General features: G+C 52.3%; 1 protein-coding gene across 1 annotated transcript; it reads left to right on the top strand.

Annotated features, from left to right (window-relative positions):
- Window positions 1-10,656: 10,656 nt before the first annotated feature.
- On the top strand, window positions 10,657-11,924 carry LOC125536298. Its single transcript, XM_048699495.1, has one exon. The coding sequence runs from the start codon at window positions 10,746-10,748 to the stop codon at window positions 11,439-11,441; it is 696 nt and encodes a 231-aa protein (XP_048555452.1). The 5' UTR covers window positions 10,657-10,745; the 3' UTR covers window positions 11,442-11,924.
- The last annotated feature ends 5,306 nt before the right edge of the window (window positions 11,925-17,230 follow it).

The following is a 17,230-nucleotide window of genomic DNA, read 5'->3' as shown; positions in this document are numbered from 1 at the left end:
CAACGTTGATCATGCTAAGTTAAAGAAAGATTATGATCATGTCCTCATTGTTTCTCATGTGCTAAACTCCGAGAAGGCCGAACTTGAGGTTGATCTTGCTAGACTCAAAGAGGAGTTTGATCTACTTGACAAGGCTCACAAGGTCTTGAAGGGTGCTCATGCTAGCCTCAAAGAGTCTCATGATCAACTTCAAGTAAAGCTAACCAAGGAAAAAGCCACTTTTCCTCGTATGATGTTAATTGATAATGCAAATGCTACTAACCCGTGTTGTGAGCATGTGCATCTTGTTGAGGAAAACACTAAGCTAAAGGGGCAACTTGAGAGAGGTCTTGCGACTTGCATACAAGGCAAGAAGAACCTCAACGACCTCTTGATCAACCAAAAGGGAGTTGTGGCCAAGGAAGGGGTGGGGTACATGCCCGAGTCCAAGAACAAGAAGAAGAATGACAAGACCAAACAACCTCCTCCTCTCGTGAAAACCTTTGTGAAGGAGGGAGAGAGTGCTTCCAAGGAGAAGAAGAACAATGCGAAGGGTGGCGCTGACAAAAAGGGCAATGCCACTCCTCTCATCAAAGCCGGCGACTTTAATCCTTCTTATATGTTATGTCATGCTAGTGATGGGCATGTCTGTGCCAAATTCGTTGGTTCTCCTCATGAATACATTGAATGGTCTATTTGGGTTCCAAAGACCCTTGTTACTAACATCAAAGGACCCATTACAAAATGGGTACCTAAAACCAAGCATTGATCTCTTGTAGGTGTTTGCTTCTGATGGGGGATCATGGTTGCTCGATAGCGGAGCTACAAATCATATGATCGGAAGCAAGGACTTGGTGGTGGACGTGCACAAGATTCCATCTATGCCCACCAATGTCGAGTGGGGTGACACCTCATCTTCTAAGGTATTGGGACTTGGCAAGGTGGTCATCTCTCATGATCTCACGATCGAGAAGGTCATGCTTGTTGAGTCCCTTGCATACAATTTACTTTCCGTTCGTCAACTTGCAATCATGGGCTTTGCCACTTTCTTTGATATCGATACCGTGGCCCTCTTGTGGAGCAAGACTCTTAAAGTAGCCTTTGTTGGGCATGTCGAGAGCAGTCTATATGTGATTAACTTTTCAGAGCGACCCACTAAGACCGCGACATGCCTAATGGCTAAAGTTGATGTGGGATGGCTTTGGCATCGCCGTCTAGCCCATGTCAATATGAGATCTTTGCAAAGTCTTCTCAAGGGGGACCATGTACGTGGACTAACGAATGTTAGTTTTGCTAAAGATCGTGCTTGCAGTGCTTGTATCGAAGGAAAGCTACATGAGAAGGCTCACCCTCCCACGACTATAATTTACTCAAAGAGGCCTTTGGAGCTCCTTCACTTGGATCTCTTTGGGCCTCCATCCTTCGATAGTCTTGGGGGTAGGAAGTATTGCTTGGTGATTGTGGATGACTACTCAAGATACACTTGGGTGTATTTCTTCAAGAGGAAGAGCGAGACCCAACAAACCGTCATTGACTTTGCAAATGAAGCACAACGTCAACACAATGCAAAGATCTTGACAATAAGAAGTGACAACGGCACCGAGTTCAAGAACTACACCTTGGATGAGTTTCTTAGTGATGAGGGGATCAAGCATCAATATTCCGCACCTTACACCCCTCAACAAAACGGTGTTGCGGGGAGGAAGAACCGGACGTTGATGGATGCGGCAAGGACCATGATGGCGGAGTTCAAGTCTCCGTACAACTTTTGGGCCGAAGCCATCAACACCGCGTGTCATGCATCCAATCGGCTCTACCTTCGCAAGGGCTTGAACAAGACTCCATATGAGATACTCACCGGTAACAATCCCAACCGCAAGTACTTTCGGGTGTTCGGGTGTAAGTGTTTCATTCTCAAGAAAGGTGTTCGGTTGTCTAAATTTGAGGCTAGAGCTTATGAGGGCATATTTGTTGGTTATGCTACAAACTCTCATGCTTACCGTGTCCTCAATAAATCCGCGGGACTTATTGAGGAGACGTGTAACGTGGAGTTTGATGAGAATAACGGCTCCCAAGTGGAGCACAGTGGCACTTGTGATGTAGGTGATGAAATTCTTCCTCAAGCCATAAGAAGAATGGGTGTTGGCTTTATCCTACCCATTGAGGAACCCCTTGTGGCCGAAGGATAAGGACAATGCTCCACTCAAGTGGAGCCATCACCAACCCAAGGCCCACACGCTTCCGAAGAACAACATGAAGGCCCTCATCCTCAAGAACATGACCAAGGGCAAGATCATGCTCAAGACAGTGTTGACACATCAAGTGATGCCCAAGGTCAAGTTCTCTCCTCCGAGCAAGTTCAAGAACAAGAACAAGATCAATACGACGCTCAAGATGATCAAGTGACCACTCCTCGTCTCACCCCCGAGGAGGAATTGGAGCGTCGTGCCGCCAAGGTTGCTTCCAAGCTCTCCACCAAGGATCATCTCATGACGAATGTGCTTGGAAGCTTAAGAAAGGGGGTAAGCACTCGTAGACAATTAGCAAACTATTGTGAGCATCACGCGTTTTTCTCTTGTGTCGAACCCCACAAGGTCTATGAGGCGCTCGAAGATCCGAATTGGCTCAATGCCATGCATGAAGAACTCAACAACTCCGAGCGTAACAAAGTGTGGAGATTGGTGCCAAGACCAACGGGGAACCACAATGTCATTGGAACCAAGTGTATATTTAAGAACAAGCAAGATGCCCATGGGATTATCATTCGCAACAAGGCTCATTTGGTAGCACAAGGCTACTCCCAAGTCGAGGGTATCGACTACGGTGAAACCTTTGCTCCCGTTGCTCGTCTTGAATCCATTCGCATGTTGATTGCATATGCTTCTCATCATAACTTTAAGTTACAACAAATGGATGTGAAGAGTGCTTTTCTTAATGGTCCCATTAATGAATTGGTTTATGTCAAGCAACCCCCCGGGTTCGAGGATCCCTACTTTCCCGATCATGTGTATCAACTCGATAAGGCACTCTATGGCCTTAAACAAGCCCCACGTGCGTGGTATGACCACCTTACCGAGTTGTTACAAGACCGTGGTTTTGAAGTTGGGCTAATCGACCCCACTCTTTTTACTAAGAAGGTCAAAGGGGAGTTGTTTGTGTGCCAATTATATGTTGATGATATTATCTTTGGTTCCCCTAACAAAGCTTTCAATGAGGAATTTGCCGCTCTCATGACCTCAAGGTTCGAGATGTCTTCCATGGGAGAGTTGAAGTTCTTTCTAGGGTTCGAAGTGAAGCAAAGAAGAGAAGGAACATTCATCAACCAAGCCAAATACACTCAAGACATGCTCAATAGATTTAGGCTAAGTGATGTCAAGCCGGCTTCCACTCCAATGCCCACCAAGTGCCAACTAGACATAGATCCCAATGGTAAAGCGGTGGATCAAAAGGTATATCGTTCCATGATAGGCTCCTTGCTCTACCTTTGTGCATCTAGACCAGATATCATGTTGAGTGTGGGAATTTGTGCATGGTTTCAAGCCGCACCTAAGGAAAGTCACTATGTGGCGGTCAAACGAATCTTTCGATATTTGGCTCATACCCCAAACTTTGGCTTATGGTACCCAAGAGGAGCAAACTTCAAGCTTGTAGTGTATTCGGATTCCGATTGGGTGGGAGACAAAGTGGATAGGAAGTCCACTTCCGGAGGGTGCCAATTCCTTGGTTGCTCTTTGGTAAGTTGGTCTTCCAAAAAGCAAAGTTGTGTGTCTCTCTCGTCCACCGAAGCGAAGTATGTGGCGGCCGGTAGTTGTTGTGCACAACTCTTATGGATGAGGCAAACTTTAAAGAATTACGGTGTCATTTGTGACAAAGTGCCTCTTTGGTGTGACAATGAAAGTGCCATCAAGATCTCTCTCAATCCGGTGCAACACTTCAAGACGAAGCATATTGAGATCCGGTATCACTTCATCCGGGATCACATTAGGCGAGGAGAGATCGAGCTCAAATATGTCAACACTCATAATAACCTTGTAGATATTTTCACGAAGCCCTTGGATGAAGCAAGATTTTGCGAGTTAAGGCATGAGCTAAATATCATTGATTCGAGCAATGTTGCTTGAACCCTTGCACAACCCACCATACTCAACTTGTTGTCTTGTTTAGATGTAAGCATGGACATAGGGGGAGTGTTGTTCTTTCAATGAACTCTCCCTCCCCCCATTATGCATAAATTGATCAAGTCTTTCACATTAGCCATGTTTGATGGTACTTGTGGTTCAAAGACGAGTTTTGGTCATGGGCCCAAGGATAATTCTTCGCGGTGCCATACCAATTGACTCAAACAGAGGTGGCTACGGCCACCACCCTCTCTTTGGAGAGGTGGTGTCTCGTGGTTGTTTTGTTTTGTCCTTTGTCTTTCTGCCTTTGTGTGTTGCGTGGTCTTGTGGTGTCGTGTTGCCTCAGAGTGTTCGTGCAAAGACCTCTTTTTCATGTGCTTGAAACATGAACCTTCTTGAGCCCACGGTACTACCATGGCTTGCCGCGGTACTACCGCTTTGAGAGGCACGGTACTACCGCGCCAGAGCGCGGTACTACCGCTCGGGTGCGGTACTTCCGCCGAGCGGTACTACCGCGATGAGGCACGGTACTACCGCGCCATCGAGTGAGCGTGGGGTTATGAATCGGACAGGGGAGTTCCAACTCCCCATACCCATTCACCCGTCTCTCTCCCCACGTCTCTCTCTCTCTTGCTCAAGAACGGCGCCGGAGGTCCTCGCCGGATCTCCGTCTCCGGCCACTCTCCTCGGATTCCGACCGGTGGGATCGTTCCCCACCACTTCCTCTTGCCATGGACCAAGGTTTTTCCCCAAATCCCTCTTTTTCTTGGTTTTTCTCTCGCTTCTAGGTTTTTGGGGAGATGCTTGTTGTTCTTGAGATTTTAGGTCAAATTTGTGCAAGAGTAGGATGTAGGAGAGTCGTGTTGCGTAGGAATCATACTTGATATGTTGTCTTGTGGTAGATTTGTCCAACCGTAGTACCGCCGCTGTTTCGCGGGCTTTTCTCAGATTTGAACTTGTTCGGATCTGACGCGGTGCGGTACTACCGTGTCTCATGTGCGGTACTACCGCTCGTGCGGTACTACCGCCCATCAGGTGCGGTACTACCGTGCTAGCTCGTGCAGTACTACCGCCCATCAGACGCGGTACTACCGCGCTAGCTGTGGCACTAAGATCCTACTACCGCTCCTAGACCCGGTACTACTGTGACCTTACACGGTACTACCACGACTAAGAGCGGTACTACAATCTTAGTACCGCAGCACTTGGCAGTACTACCGTAGGGGTCAAATCTCTCTCATGGCAATTATCTTGTGTGCTCTCTGCGTGTTTCTTTTGCTTTGTTGTGGTCTTTGCATTGATCCTTCTTGCTTGTCGTGTGTGTTTTGCGCTTTGTGTCTCAGGTGGTGGCTCTCGCCGTTCCAATCCCAGTCGTGACACTGGCTCCAAGCGTCTACGCAATCCCCAAGATGAAGCACCAGAGGGCTCCAATGCCCCCAAGCGCAATATCAAGACCACTACCAGCAAGCAAAAGGAACCTGCTAAGGGCATGGACGAGATTTCAGTCAATGAGTATGTCGAACGCCGGAAGATCAATCCCTATGTGAATCCTCGGGCTGTCCTCAGAGGCACCGAGTTGTTCTGGACCAAGCAACAGGCTCTCATCTATCTGGATGTGATCAAGAAGAAGCAGAATACCTTCGTGGATGTCAAGTGGATAGACATGAATCACATGCGGAAGGACAAGTTTCGTGACTATTTTGGAGAGGCTCTGGACTTGGTGGAGCAGTTTGCTATTGAGCCCGTGATCTCCTTTCACCTTGACTATGACCCTGAGCTTATCTGTCAGTTCTTTGCCTCAGTTTACTTTCATCCCGGGGATGAGCGGAGGATGACCTGGATGACCAACGGCCGTCAGCTGTCTGCTACATGGAAGGAGTTCATGGATCTGCTTCACATTCCTGATGACGAGCTTCACACACCCGTTGGTGTTCGCCCCCACGCCAACTCCGAGTCTGCCAACAAGAACCTGCTTCAGCCATTCCTTGTTGAGAAGGTGCTCCCCAATGGCAAGTCGACTTGGGTGCTGAACTCCTTTCTGGATATCATGCATCGCATCTTCCGCAACACTCTGTTCCCACGCATTGGCGACAAGGACAAGGTTCATTCTTATCTAGTGGACATGTTGCTCTTGTGTGCAGAGGCGCGTTCATCTCAGACTCAGCCACTTGATGTCTCACACATCATGTGGTGTGAGCTTCGGTTTGCGGTGTTCACTCGCAAGGTACCTATCTATGGACCCTACCTGTTTCTGTTGCTCTCCACAGCTTGGGAGAAGATGTACCCTGGTGATGAGTTCCTTGCTCCAGACTGGATTCGGCATGAGTCCATCAGTCTCCGCGTCAAGCCCAACTGGGCCAACACTACTACCCATGCTGAGGCTTCTACTGCTAGGAGGGCTGTTGGTGAGGAGGAGGCTGGTGCAGAGAATGTTGCTGAGGACCGTGCTGCTAGGTCTACCACTCCTTCCTTTGAGCCGTCGTGGGCCAACAAGTTAAAGGACAAGATGAAGACTTTCTTCTGCATGCAGGCAAAGGGACAGTACAAGACTCACGTGGTTGACAAGGAGAGTCGTCGCCGTGACAAGAAGGTTATGAGGCTCTTTGAAGAGGATGTGTCTGGCGGTTCTGAGGACGTCATCACGCCAGAGGCTGCCTGGATGGCGAAGCAGGGGTACAAGTGGACCAGTTCAGAGGAGGACATCGAGGAGTCCGTCCCCGCCGCTGAGTCTGACGAGGAGACGAGGAGCAGTGGGACGACTTCTCTGCCTGAGCCACCCCGTGTGTGTAGGTGTCCTCTCTGCCTTTTTGGCGTCTCGATGCCAAAGGGGGAGAGAGTGTAGGGATTTGCGTTGTGTCGTGCTTGGTGTGTTTGTTTGCTTTGTCGTTTGGACCTCGTTTGCCTCGTTTGCTTTTGTTTGGTTTGTGCCTTCGAGACCTATCCTACATATGGTGTAAGACATATGCACTCTATCTATCTTAGTTAACTTATGTTTGTGCTATCTTGTCTAGTGATAGATATGCCTTGTCTCTATAATATAGGGGGAGCTTTGATCCTAGTATGTGTGCCGTGCAGTCCAAAGCACTCATCTAGGTGGCACACATCTAGGGGGAGCCCGTCTATATTCTAGAGAGGAGGGGTTTGCGGTTGCTTAATATTATTTCCCTTGTGCAAATCCCGTATTGTCATCAATCCACCAAAAAGGGGGAGATTGTAAGGGCATATTTATCCCTAAGGTGTTTTGGTGGATTGATGACAACGCATTTGCGGACTAATCGTGTGCCTTGAGTATCCCAGACATTTCATCGCTAGGCACAAGACGGTTGGGTGCCCCTCGAAGACTGTTGAAGACGGCGTCTTTTCTACGTTTCTTTTTGGTGGATTTGAGTCGTAGGAAAGCCGTACTATTAAGGGGGGGTCCACGTTGGAAAGGTTTGGGTGGAATCATCACGTACACGTCACCTTCTTGTCCCCTCCTTTTTTCCTTGGAGCTTCCTCCGCTTTCTCGCCTCCCTGGTTCTGGCTGCTGAGTTGGGTCGCGGTAGTACTGCTCCCAGGAAAGCGGTAGTACCGTAGGCATCAGCAGTAGTACCGTGCGGTGGCGCGGTAGTACCGCAGGTGCCCACGGTAGTACCGCTCCCCTGGAGCTGCACTATCGCTGCCCACCAGGCTAGTACCGCTCCTTCGCGGTAGTAGGGGCGGATGTAATTTTTTACATCCGCACCTACCGCGGTAGTACCACGCTATGCTGTCAGGCAGTAGTACCGCCCCTCGGCAGTACTACTGTGTCGGGTTTTTGCTTCTTCCGTTTCTTTGCGGAAGTAGGCACGAATGTTTCCTCCCCCTAGCTAGGGGATTTCTGCCTTGCGGTAGTACCGCATGGAGGCGCGGTAGTACCGCGCTTGCGGAAGTACCGCCCTTAGCTCCTGCGCGTCAGATCTGACCTTGCTGTCGCTGGGGTTGCGACAGTACCGCGGGCCAGTACGGTAGTACTGCATGGCCGTGCGGTAGTACCGCTTGGTAGCAAGCGGTAGTACCGCGCGGCCCTGCGGTAGTACCGCTGGCCTGGCGCGGTAGTACCGCTGGCCGCGGGCTGGTTGGTGGGTAACGGTTGGATCTTTGTCCTACACTATATAAGGGGTCCCCTTCTTCCCCGTTGACTTATCTCTTCCAACCCTAAGCTCCATTATTGCTCTAAGCTTCATTTTCGCCCGATCTCACTCCCTAGCCAATCAAACTTGTTGATTTGTTCGGGAGTGGTTGAGAAGGCCTCGATCCACACTTCCACCAAGAGAAATTTGATTCCCCCACTAATCCCTTGCGGATCTTGTTACTCTTGGGTGTTTGAGCATCCTAGACGGTTGAGGTCACCGCGAAACCATAGTCCATTGTGGTGAAGCTTCGTGGTGTCGTTGGGAGCCTCCAATTGAGTTGTGGAGATTGCCCCAACCTTGTTTGTAAAGGTTCGGTCGCCGCCTCCAAGGGCACCAATAGTGGAATCACGGCATCTCGCATTGTGTGAGGGCGTGAGGAGAATACGGTGGCCCTCGTGGCTTCTTGGGGAGCATTGTGCCTCCACCCCGCTCCAACGGAGACGTACTTCCTCTCAAAGGGAAGGAACTTTGGCAACACATCCTCGTCTCCACCGTCTCCACTCTTGGTTACCTCGTGTCTTTACTTGTGCAAGCTTATTTGTTTCATATCACTTGCTTGCTTGTGTTCCTATCCTTGTTGCATCATATAGGTTGCCCACCTAGTTGCATATCTAGAAAACCTACTTTGGTGCAAAGTTTAAATTATTAAAAAAAGCCAAAAATTGTTAGTTGCCTATTCACCCCCTCTAGTCAACCATATCGATCCTTTCAACATGTAATGTCAACCTCTCACTAAATAATAAATTATCGAAGGAAGAATTCAGTGGATGTTCCTGTCCAGTTTCAGGTGAAGGATAAGCTGTCGGATCTTCCTTGGGAGCCACCACCAGCAAATTGGCTCGCCTTGTCGATGAGGGATCTTTCTCCCCAGAGGAAGGTTCAGTTGGTGCTGGAATGATACTGAGAGACCATAGGGAAGTTGTTATTTTCACAACTTGTCATCTATTGTTCTTCTACAGCAATGCTCTTAAAGCGGAGATTTAGGTGCTCATGATAGGTATGTCACTTGCCCTTCAATGGTCTTCGTTACCGATCATAGTGCAATCAGATTCTATGTGTGCCACGTGTGCTATGAAGGATGCTTCGCTAGACAAATCGCCTTTCGGTCAACCGGTTAAGGAAATCAAGCATTTTATGCTAGAGAGGGAGTTTAAACATGTTTTTTAGGGAACTATGGCGGTCAAAGCCAACCTGAAAATTTTATTAATTTTGTGTTTTGACAGAGAGTATATACAAAGAAGGCGAAGAGGGAGGAGAAAAAAAAAGACTGATACTCTATGCTACATCTAGCCGGGACAACATGATTCCCCAATCAAATAGAATTTGCTTTATATCTGCGTTTACACATCTACTGGACCAAAGAAAAATGTCTTGAGCCGCACGTCGAAGGACAAGTCCTCGGGATTCATCCTCGTTTCTGAAGACTTTAGCATTTCTTCTTTTCCATAGACTCCAAAGAATAGCCATAATTACCGTGTTGCGAATCTTGTAAGGAGGCTGGAGCCCCGACAAGTCTTTGATGGAGGAGCATTCTGCAGGGTTGATGTTAAGAGAGTCGACCGTCGACCAGACGTCAGCAACAATAGAGCAGTGGAGAAGTATGTGGGACGCTGATTCAATGGACCTGCATAATGGGCATGAGTCGGAGTCTGTCTAGTTCCGCGAATCGACGCTCGTTGTTGTACAGTCTCCCACGGTGCGCAAGCCAGATAAACAACCTGCAGCGGTTAGTTGCATAGTTCTTCCCCCAAATAAAATCTGTGAACAAATCCTCCGGCCTAGAGAAGAAAGCAGCCTCATATGCATAAGCAATAGATAGGGGCTTATCGTTGACCCTACATAATGTACCATCAGGTATGTGCGGTATTAATTCAACAGTGGCTAACAGGTCACGCGGGTATTGTAGTTCGGAGGAAGCAACGTTGGACAGACACGGCTGTAACGAGAGACAGAGGTCCACAGCTGAGAGCACGAACGCAACAGAGGCATTCGGTTTGGCAGTGTGGGAGTTTAAACATGTTAAGATAGCTAGATCACAAATCAGGGTTCCACATTGTCACTCTAACTATATATGCTCGTACGACACGTAGGATCGCTTGTTGGTTGCAGCGTGACCCTCCTTTCATTCATCACCTTGTGAGCGGAATGTAACCCTATTGATATGGAATAAAACTCCCCTTTACTAAAAAAAATAAAAAAAAATCGAACTGACCCGTCGTGCGTTTGTATACATAATAAACACAAGCACTGATTGGCACGTGCCAGCGTGTCATTCCCCGCAAGTGGGCAGGAAAAAGGTGTGCGAGTAGTTTGGATCGCAAGTGACCACCGAGCAAGAGGAGCGACCCTCCTCCCGCATATAAAACGCGCCATCGGATCTCTCCACTTCTCGGATCGTTCGCGCTCCACACTCTCCCACGCAGCGACCAACACCCTCCCCCATTCCATTCCCTCCGTCCACCGCACCACCTACCCAGAGATCATACCATCCACCATGAGAGGGCGAGAGACGCCCAAGGCTCGCAGCGGCGCGGCGACCCCGAGCTGCCCGCAGAGCCCGCTCAGCATCACGCACGACGGCGAGTTCTACGCGCGCCTGCTCACCAGGGAGAGCTCCCTCGCCAACCCCTCCTTCCGCTACTACGGCGCCGGCCCCGCCGCCGTGCCCTTCGGCTGGGAGTCCCAGCCGGGCACGCCCAAGGACGCCACCTCCTGCTGCAGGGCGCTCCCCGCCGCCGTCCCGGCCATCACCCCCCCGCCGTCCTACCATGCGCGGGCCGTCTCGGCGTCGTCGTACGGCGACAGCGGCAGGCTGCAGGGCCGCAGGAGCAAGGGCGCCCCCGCTGGCGACAGGAGCTGCAAGTGCTGCTGCGGCGGCTACAGGAGGCTCAAGTGGATCAAGATCGGCTTCATCGCCGCCGTGTTCCGCCGGATCGCGCTCGGCAGGTCCCGGGTGTCCTCGTCGCCGTCCTCGTCCGCGGCGTCGGTGCAGTCGTCCTCGTCGTCCACCCGCTGGCTCTTCTCCGGCGGCTCGAGCAGCTGCCTGGACGAGGCCGGTGCCCACCACTACCAGTACTACGAGGCGCCGGCGATGACGGGGATGCTCTGCCTCGGGGTCCGGCCGAGCCCGTGGATGGTGAAGTTCTGCGGCGGCCGGCGGGAGCCCGTCTGGGTGCAGGGCTGGCCGTAGGCCGGGCAGGCCCCATCGCCGTCCGGTCGCCGTCATGCACGTCGTTCCGTTCCACTTCCAGTCCATGCAGCGGGCTGGGCCACCATAATTAAAGTTGTCTATCGACACGAGTTGAGGTTGATCGATCGTTCCATTGGTTCCTGCCTCGATCGGGTGTCTGTTCCTGCGTCTGATAGCTCTAGTGATCCAGCATAAGTGCATGGTTCGTTTTGGTCGTTTAGCGTTGGCGTGTCGCTGTGGCCGCTGCCGGCCGGAGGACACACGACACGAGCATGTCGCCATTTTACCTTTGGAACGTTAGCTGCTGTTGTCTAGTGGTGTGTGGACTATGGAGAAATAGAATGCTTGTTGTCGATCGCGACTAGATCCGACAGTTTCACGTGTCCCGAGACTCGGAGCCTCACCGTCTGGAACTAATCCCACGTTACGTCTTGATCTCCGCTTGCATTTTATAATTGTTTGGGAGCGCATGATTATTGAGGACGTTGCCATGTTTGAGAGTTGCCTGAATTTTTTGTCGGTGCGAGGATGCTAACTAACATCGACGGTGGACTAATTTTACACCGCTGTCAGAGATTGATTCTTTCTCGTTCATCAGCTGCGTAGTGGACCAATACAGTAACTTCTCCAAATGTTTGAAATACACACTATTTGTTGTACTTTCTCATCATACTCTATTTGGAGCTACACACACACACACACACACACACACACACACACACACACACACATGAACATTTATCATGTAGTAAGTTGAATGCAAAGACGCGCAGTAGTAATTCGCCTACATTTGCGTCAGCGAGGACTCCACCCGTAGAAGTATGAATATGAGCTATACACCGCGTGTAGAGCACGTACATCTATCACATGGGGCTACGGTGTGTAAGCGTAACCAATTCCCACAACCATCTTCGCCGCGCCTATTGGCCTGGATGTGCTCAATTTGAACAAATTTTCCAAGGCTCTTAGGCTTCGATGGCTCTGGTTTGAATGAAAAGAACCCACAAAACCATGGATTGCTATAGGCACACCATGTACGGACAAGGACAAAGATTTGTTTGCGGCTGCCACTATAGTCACGGTTGGCAATGGGCGTATGGCCAGATTCTGGAACTCCTCTTGGCTGAATAGTTTGCGCCCGCGTGATATTGCACCTGACATCTTTAATCCATTCAAAAAGAAAAACTGCTCGGTCCAGCAAGCTTTTATCAACCAACACTTGGATCTCTCACATCGACATCTCCAATGGCCTAACCATCGACCACGTTCATCAGTTTGTCAACCTTTGGAAAAAGGTTGCCCAGGTCACACTTGTTGAGGATATGGAGGATTCCATTATTTGGAAGTTCACCAAGGACGGTTTGTATTCTGCCTCCTCGTCTTATAAGGCGCAATTTGAGGGTCTTACTACGTCGGACATGGTTCTTTCGGTGTGGAAGGTGTGGGCTTCTCCGCGGTGCAAATTTTTTGCTTGGCTTGCTCTTCAAAACAGGATTTGGACATCAGACTGCCTTCTTCGTCGTGGATGGCCCAACTGCGGTCTCTGCCCCCTTTGCAAGCAAAGTCAGGAATCAGCGGCCCACCTACTGTTCCAATGTCGTTTCACCCTTCGCGTGTGGAATGATGTTCTCCAATGGCTCGGCTTGCAGCACATCAATACCGCAGCTTGGATGGCGAGGGTCTCAGTGAGGGAATGGTGGACAGGAAACATTCATATCCGTAACGAATCCCCCAAGGCGCTTGCTTCGCTGATGATGCTCATCTCCTGGGAGATTTGTTCGGAGCGGAATGCTAGAATTTTCCGCAATACGGCCGCTCCATCGGCGGTCCTTGTTAGTAAGATTAAAGAGGAGTTGTCTTTTTGGGCTTTGGCCGACGCCAAGCACTTGAGTATTGTAATGGCGCGAGAGTAGGCCTTTATTTTTTTGCCGCTTTGTGGCATTGTCTAAACCTTCTTCCTTAATCAATGAAATGTCAAATCTTTTGTCTTGTTTCAAAAAAATAATTCCCACAGCCATCTGCTTGTTACTGTGGCAACCACGTCGAGTTGTAGTACCAACATGTTGCGATCCAGTACAGATCCGCTGGGTAGCTTGCTAGCTGGGCCTGCACCGGATTGGTACTTGAAGACCTACTTATATGTCTGTCGATCTCTACGTGGCCGAGGCACGTACCATCCTGCAATTTGTCGTGCAACACCTCCGACGAAATGTAGCTCGATCGATCAACGCGGTTAAGAGCACTGCCGATCGGCCGGCCGGCCGGTTGCGCGTACCCCGGCGCATCAATAGCCTGATCCGGTGACCCGCCCGATCTCGATGAAGAGCGATTCAGTGAACCGCAGAACCCACGTATGGACGTACGCCGCATCCGGCACACGATCGCGCCTGCCTGCGGCAACAACCACAGACGACGCGCTTGTCGTGTGTCGTGCCGTAGCATTACGTACGTACGCGGTTGGTGGTAGTGGTACACTTGCAGGGCGCATCAATGCCGTTACGGCAAGTACGTACGTATACATGGTCCAGCGCAGGAGGCAGCGTCCTACCAGCAAGACACCGGGAGCGGAGCTGGGTGGTGGTGCCGCAGCTGCATCTGCATCTGCATCTGCTTGCTCCGATCGAGCCCAAAGTCTCCCTTACTTTCACCTCCGCTTTATATCAGTCTCTTGGTTGGCAAGCAATCCTACTCTGTGACAGAGCGCGCGCCTCCCGATGCTATTAACACGATCGGCGTCGGATCAAGCGGGGGCGGGGATGCCGATTGGTGGCGCGCTTGCGGTAACACGAGCATCTCCATCCGCACCCCCAACATGTCTTTTCCAGGTGTTTTTGCCGCGCCGGCGTCGAAAAAACGTCAGTCACCCCAAAATCTCGTTTTTCGCCGGCTCGGGCCGAAACTGGTACCGACGGATCCAGGCAGAACCCAGCGCCCTGGGGGCGCTTGGGGCGCCGGCACAAACGAAAATGGCACGTGGGTCCGCCCTGTCGGTGAGTCCAGCGCCTATTCCCGCCGTTTCTTCCCGTTTTTCTCCCCACTTCCCTCTCATTTTCTCCTTTCCTCCCGCCAATCTCCCTCCCGCTCACCTCCCAGCCGGCCGCCATGCCATCGAAGAAGTACGTCGCCCCCCGCGCGGCGGTAACCGCGACCGCCTCTGTCGCCCAGCCAACAGAGGAAGCCAAGGGCGCCGCCGTCCAAGCCACCGGGCATAACAAACGCCGAGTAGAGGGCGGAAGTTCAACGACGGGAGGCTGTCACCACCGACCGGTGCAACAGGGCCATCGCCAAGAAGGCCCGCGACAACGCGGCGCGCGCGGCTGCGGCTGCCGCTTCGGCGGACCAAACCGAGGCCGAGGCGACTCGCGCGGGGATGATTAACCCACCCGGCAGCCACGCCCAGTACGCTCCCTGGGGCCAGCAAAGCGTCGGCTCTCCGTCGCCGCAGCCATGGGGATCGCCCTCGCCGAGCTACGTCGACGGGGACGCGCACGGCGGGTTCAACCCAAACATCACCTTTCCCCATGGACACCCGGCCCAGCGCACACCCTCGCCCGCCTTCGCCGGCGTGCAGTACCCTCCATACAACTACTCGCCGCCCGCCTACGCGTCCTCCCCGACGCCTCATCTACGCCGTTGCGCGCTGCCCTTCTCGCACCTCGGCGACACCGACGAGACCGAGGGAGACATGGACGACATCATCGCGGCAGGTTCGGTCGCGGCCGCCGCGTCTCCCGGATTTGTCACCCAGGACGAGACGGTGGATCTCAGCGGCGACATGGACGGCGAGCTCGGCTACGTCTACGGCGAGGACGAGCAGGAGGAGCAGGAGCAGGACGAGGAGGACGAGGAGGAGGAGGAGGAGTCGGCGCCTGTTTCGGCGAAGGGGCGCAAGAAGAAGAAGCGGGCGGCCAGGTCAGGCGAGCCGCGCATCAAGTGGGCGTCCAAGGAGGAGGAATGCCTCGCCGAAGCATGGAAAGTCATCTGCCTCGACCCGACCACCGGCACGAACCAGAGCATCGAGACGTACTGGGACCGCATCAAGGCCGAGTTCGACGAGCGCAAGCTCATCGACCCCTACTTCAAAGGCGTCTACATGCAGCGCGGCTTGAAGGCGATGGCGAACCATTGGGGGTGTATCCAGGGGGCATGCAACAAATGGCATGGGGTCGTCGAGGAGGTCGCGGCTCGCCCGGAGAGCGGCGCCGGCGTTGAGGATCAGGTATGCCACGCCGGTCTCCCGCCTCTCTTCGCCGTGTACGCCTGCCAACTGTTTGTTCCTCCGCGCAGTTGCTGCGCATGTTCGCCCTGTACCGGCAGGGCAACAGCGACGCGAATTCAAGTACCTCCACATTTACAAGCGCATTGACAAGTGCGAGAAGTGGGCGGAAGTCCGGCGCACCCTCGACAAGGCCAAGGAGACCTACAAGCAGGACGCGCCGACTCCTGGCGCATCGGAAGGGCGGCCGGACGGCAACAAATGTGCCAAGAAGGGGAAACACGCCGACGCGGCTACCGCTCGAGTGCACGAGTCCATCGAGCACTGCCTCGCCGACGTGCAGGCCCGGGCCGTCCTTCGTGAAGAGAAGACCGACGCGCGGTGGTTGGCGTTGATGTCGAGCAGCGCCGTCAAGCTCGACCTGCTCCGGACCAACGTCGCCGCGAAGAAGAGAAACACCGACCTGGCTTTCCTACTGGGCGGGGCGGACATTCTCCAGAGCACCGACGAGGCGGTCAAGGCGTGGTACTTGGCGGAGCGCGGCCTCATCCTGAACCAGCTTCCCTCGACACCACTGCCGACACCGATGCCCACGCCGCCGCCGCCGCCAAGCCCGCGTGATGACGCCTCCACAACGCCCAGCAGCACCGATGCCGCGCCGACACCGCCCAGCGCAGAAGCAGCTCCGACACCGCCAAGCCCGCGCACGCCAACTCCGCCGACGCCTGGGGCAAAGCCCGCCGAGTGATGCGAACGCGAACTTCTGCCGCTCTATTTTTTGTACGCCTGTCCGATCGCCGAACTGTGACTTGCGATCGCCGGACTTGTGTGACGTCTTTTGTGAGCGGGAACGACCAAGTTCGAATTTTACGCATCTCGGTGGCGTGACTGGGAGCTAGGTCGCCCCAGGAGCCGAATTAGCACCGGTTCGCCCCCAGACCGCTCTTTTTAGCGCCCTGGGGGGCCGAACGGCTGGAGATGATCTAAGGCTGGTCATAGCGGGAAGTAACTTATATTAGTGTCATGCATATGACACTAGTCTAAATTACTTACTATCTTCATAGTGCAAAGTAACATAGTGGTAGTGTGATAAAGGACTTCATTAATTAGCTTGTAGACTCATATTGTCTTGGGAAGCGCTATGTTACAGTAACATATTATGTTACCACTTCTCATTAACTACATGCCACATAAACAAAAAATTTTCGAAATGCGCTATGTTACTAGCTAAGTTACTCCCATTATGACTAGCCTAAAAGCATCTGCAACCAGGCCTCAAACCCGCCTCATGCGCTGGGGTGGGCCGCCCGGTCATGATTTTTTGACCCAGATGAGCCTCTTAAACGACTCTCAAATGTCTAGGCTGGCCGGCACCCGTATATTCAGATCAAATATAAGGCGGATATGGGCGCGCCCAGGCACGCCCGCCACGCCGGACCCAACCCATGCTGGCCACCTGACCCCACATATATTTGTTCCCATCAGATGTCCACCGGCACCCAACGAGTTTTGGGCTTCGACGAGAAAAAGTAGGTCATGAGAGATGGCGGCGCATTGAGTCCCGTGAGTCGGC

The sequence above is a fragment of the Triticum urartu genome, chromosome 1 (genome assembly GCF_003073215.2).
Source record: "Triticum urartu cultivar G1812 chromosome 1, Tu2.1, whole genome shotgun sequence".
In the NCBI taxonomy this organism is placed as follows: Eukaryota; Viridiplantae; Streptophyta; class Magnoliopsida; order Poales; family Poaceae; genus Triticum; species Triticum urartu.
This window is presented reverse-complemented; position numbering and strand designations above follow the sequence as displayed.